The sequence below is a fragment of the Oncorhynchus nerka genome, unplaced genomic scaffold (genome assembly GCF_034236695.1).
Source record: "Oncorhynchus nerka isolate Pitt River unplaced genomic scaffold, Oner_Uvic_2.0 unplaced_scaffold_2384, whole genome shotgun sequence".
NCBI classification, from domain to species: domain Eukaryota; kingdom Metazoa; phylum Chordata; class Actinopteri; order Salmoniformes; family Salmonidae; genus Oncorhynchus; species Oncorhynchus nerka.
The window spans coordinates 13,575-17,565 of NW_027038910.1; the positions used below are offsets into that span (position 1 = coordinate 13,575).

Here is a 3,991-nt window from a genome sequence, read left to right on the forward strand (position 1 = left end):
TTAAACAATAGCATCTGCTTTCAATCTTGTTTATTTTAGATAATTAATTAAGTCATATGATTAAAATAATTAGAGAACTACACAACTACAGCAATGATCATTTTTTTTAAAGTTACAACTCAACAATGATTTTAAATCAATAAGATAACATTATATATGTCAGACTTGACTTCCTTCATCTGGTCTTTTCCAGACTTTTCTCCTGTGACTTGATGTCTTCCTCTCAGCAGCCGTAGAGTCTGTTGATCCTCAGGATGTCCGTGGTGGACAACCCCTGTCTCTGGCCGATGGGCACGTTGGGGTTGGGGATGGGGGTGATGGTGTCCATCCCGTTGACAGAGAAGGCTGTTTTTCCATAGTGCATGACAGAGCTGTAGTCATAGGGAGTGTTCAGGTTGTTGGTGTTTGATCGATCAAAGTTAAAGGCGTTGTTAGAGTCGATGTTACTCCAGTTGATGGTGACGTACTCGTCACGGTCACTCCTGGTTTGTTCGTGTTGGAAGCCCAGAGCGTGGAGAGTCTCGTGCTGAATGATGCCGAAGTAAACGCAGCCGTCCATTTGGAGAGAGACCGTCTGTTGGCCTCCCACTCTCCCAAGAGAGGACCAGCACCCGTCTCTGGGCTCGTAGCTGATGAAGTCAACCTGATTCTGCCAAGGCACGAAGCGAATGCAGGTCTGGGAAGTGAAGGCCCGGAGGGCGTTTTCAATGCCCTGCTTGTCAGAGGAACTGAAGCTACTGCTCACTGTGTAGGGCACTTCAACCAGTCCGTTGGAGCCTTTTTGCCAGAAGCACCCTGCACTGTATAATAACATTCAGGGTGTTAGTCAATTATATTTGAAAATACAATTATTTTGACATAAAAAATATATTTGTTATCTTTACTTCAATATAATTAGTCCCTTACTCTACTTCATTCTTTTAACCAACCTGAAATGTAAATATGTAAATATATCAACATAAGATGCATGTAAAAACAACTCCAAGGAAAATTTTCCCTCAACTTACTAATTTTAAGTTCTAAAAACAACTTTGACACCTGGCTCTGTTTTTAGAGGATTGTGGGTAATTCCACATTCTTTGACTTTATAATATTTCTACAAAATTTTGTAGGTTTGACGGAAGAAAAGTATATTTCTATATTAGTACGAGGCAACTTTATGATACACTAAAATTGAAGTATATTAAACTTAAAAATACCTTGTGTTGGAAATACTAAATAAGCTGATGCAGATAGTTTTAAAAGTAGAATTCGCACAATATTGTTTTCAGTGTGTGTTGGTTGTACCTATAGCAAATCATGGCGTTTCTGGTTGTTGGTGCCACCATGTCCCCCTCCAACAGGAACTGACTGGAGCCGTTATTAGTGGTCAGAATTCTCTCAGTGATGTCTACAGCCTCAGGGTTGTCTGTTAGGATCTCTGGTCCACTTCCATCCTCCATGAGAGGGTTGGCCTGAGAGAGGCCCAGCAGCAGCAGCAGCAGCAGGGTGAGAGAGGGGCTTTGCTCCATCTTCAGTGTGTGGAGATGAGAGACTGGATGGCTCCTTGGATCTGACAGTGGAGATACTCTAGATGGCTTCTTGGTCCTGGAGATGCTTTGGAGAGTCTTGATGTGTGATTCTGTCTGGTCAGTCCTGGGCTTTTTATACAGTCCTCCTCAGGTGTGTCTGCTGGAGGATTCTGGGTTGGGGTCCATGTTGTTAGTCCTAAATAAACCTCTGAAGGAGGGGCTCCACCACCACACCTACAGTTTCAACATGGTTTTAATCCATACGGGTCCATTTACACCTGGCCATGCCTACTCAACAAATAGGTCACACACTAATGTAATGACAGTTGACTCTACTACAATGATGTGCTGACGAACGTGTCAACTTTTACACCTGCACAGGATACAGCAGGTGTAAAACAGTACGTTGAAATCATTGCAGCTCTTTAGTAATATAGATAATAAACACTGTAATAATCTACAATATAAACACAATAAAAACAGGTTAGGGTGTAATGGCAGGTCTATAGTTAGGGTGTAATGGCAGGTCTGTAGTTAGGGTGTAATGGCAGGTCTGTAGTTAGGGTGTAATGGCAGGTCTGTAGTTAGGGTGTAATGGCAGGTCTGTAGTTAGGGTGTAATGGCAGGTCTGTAGTTAGGGTGTAATGGCAGGTCTGTAGTTAGGGTGTAATGGCAGGTCTGTAGTTAGGGTGTAATGGCAGGTCTGTAGTTAGGGTGTAATGGCAGGTCTGTAGTTAGGGTGTAATGGTAGGTCTGTAGTTAGGGTGTAATGGCAGGTCTGTAGTTGGGGTGTAATGGCAGGTCTGTAGTTGGGGTGTAATGGCAGGTCTGTAGTTAGGGTGTAATGGTAGGTCTGTAGTTGGGGTGTAATGGCAGGTCTGTAGTTGGGGTGTAATGGCAGGTCTGTAGTTGGGGTGTAATGGCAGGTCTGTAGTTAGGGTGTAATGGCAGGTCTGTAGTTAGGGTGTAATGGCAAGTCTATACAGGTTAGGGTGAAATGGCAGGTCTGTAGTTAGGGTGTAATGGCAAGTCTATACAGGTTAGGGTGAAATGGCAGGTCTGTAGTTAGGGTGTAATGGCAAGTCTATACAGGTTAGGGTGAAATGGCAGGTCTGTAGTTAGGGTGTAATGGCAGGTCTGTAGTTAGGGTGTAATGGCAGGTCTGTACAGGTTAGGGTGTAATGGCAGGTCTGTACAGGTTAGGGTGTAATGACAGGTCTGTACAGGTTAGGGTGTAATGGCAGGTCTATAGTTAGGGTGTAATGGCAGGTCTGTAGTTAGGGTGTAATGACAGGTCTGTACAGGTTAGGGTGTAATGGCAGGTCTGTAGTTAGGGTGTAATGGCAAGTCTATACAGGTTAGGGTGTAATGGCAGGTCTGTAGTTAGGGTGTAATGGCAGGTCTGTAGTTAGGGTGTAATGGCAGGTCTGTAGTTAGGGTGTAATGGCAGGTCTGTAGTTAGGGTGTAATGGCAGGTCTGTAGTTAGGGTGTAATGGCAGGTCTGTAGTTAGGGTGTAATGGCAGGTCTGTAGTTAGGGTGTAATGGCAGGTCTGTAGTTAGGGTGTAATGGCAGGTTTGTAGTTAGGGTGTAATGACAGGTCTGTAGTTGGGGTGTAATGGCAGGTCTGTAGTTAGGGTGTAATGGCAGGTCTGTAGTTGGGGTGTAATGGCAGGTCTGTAGTTAGGGTGTAATGACAGGTCTGTAGTTAGGGTGTAATGGCAGGTCTGTAGTTGGGGTGTAATGGCAGGTCTGTAGTTAGGGTGTAATGGCAGGTCTGTAGTTAGGGTGTAATTCAGGTCTGTAGTTAGGGTGTAATGGTAGGTCTATAGTTAGGGTGTAATGGCAGGTCTATAGTTAGGGTGTAATGGCAGGTCTGTAGTTAGGGTGTAATGGCAGGTCTGTAGTTAGGGTGTAATGGCAGGTCTGTAGTTAGGGTGTAATGGCAGGTCTATAGTTAGGGTGTAATGGCAGGTCTGTAGTTAGGGTGTAATGGCAGGTCTATACAGGTTAGGGTGTAATGGCAGGTCTGTAGTTAGGGTGTAATGGCAGGTCTGTAGTTAGGGTGTAATGACAGGTCTGTACAGGTTAGGGTGTAATGGCAGGTCTATAGTTAGGGTGTAATGGCAGGTCTGTAGTTAGGGTGTAATGACAGGTCTGTACAGGTTAGGGTGTAATGGCAGGTCTGTAGTTAGGGTGTAATGGCAGGTCTGTAGTTAGGGTGTAATGGCAGGTCTGTAGTTAGGGTGTAATGGCAGGTCTATAGTTAGGGTGTAATGGTAGGTCTATAGTTAGGGTGTAATGGCAGGTCTATACAGGTTAGGGTGTAATGGCAGGTCTGTAGTTAGGGTGTAATGGCAGGTCTGTAGTTAGGGTGTAATGGCAGGTCTATAGTTAGGGTGTAATGGCAGGTCTGTAGTTAGGGTGTAATGGCAGGTCTGTAGTTAGGGTGTAATGGCAGGTCTGTAGTTAGGGTGTAA

At 44.6% G+C, this 3,991-nt stretch overlaps 1 protein-coding gene across 1 annotated transcript; it reads right to left on the bottom strand.

Moving 5' to 3' along the window:
* Nucleotides 1-223: 223 nt before the first annotated feature.
* On the bottom strand, nucleotides 224-1,511 carry LOC115119423 (hatching enzyme 1.2-like). The gene is made up of 2 exons (XM_029648208.2): nucleotides 1,288-1,511; nucleotides 224-800 (listed from the first exon to the last, which is right to left on the bottom strand). The coding sequence occupies exons 1-2, from the start codon at nucleotides 1,509-1,511 to the stop codon at nucleotides 224-226; spliced, it is 801 nt and encodes a 266-aa protein (XP_029504068.2).
* Nucleotides 1,512-3,991: the final 2,480 nt, after the last annotated feature.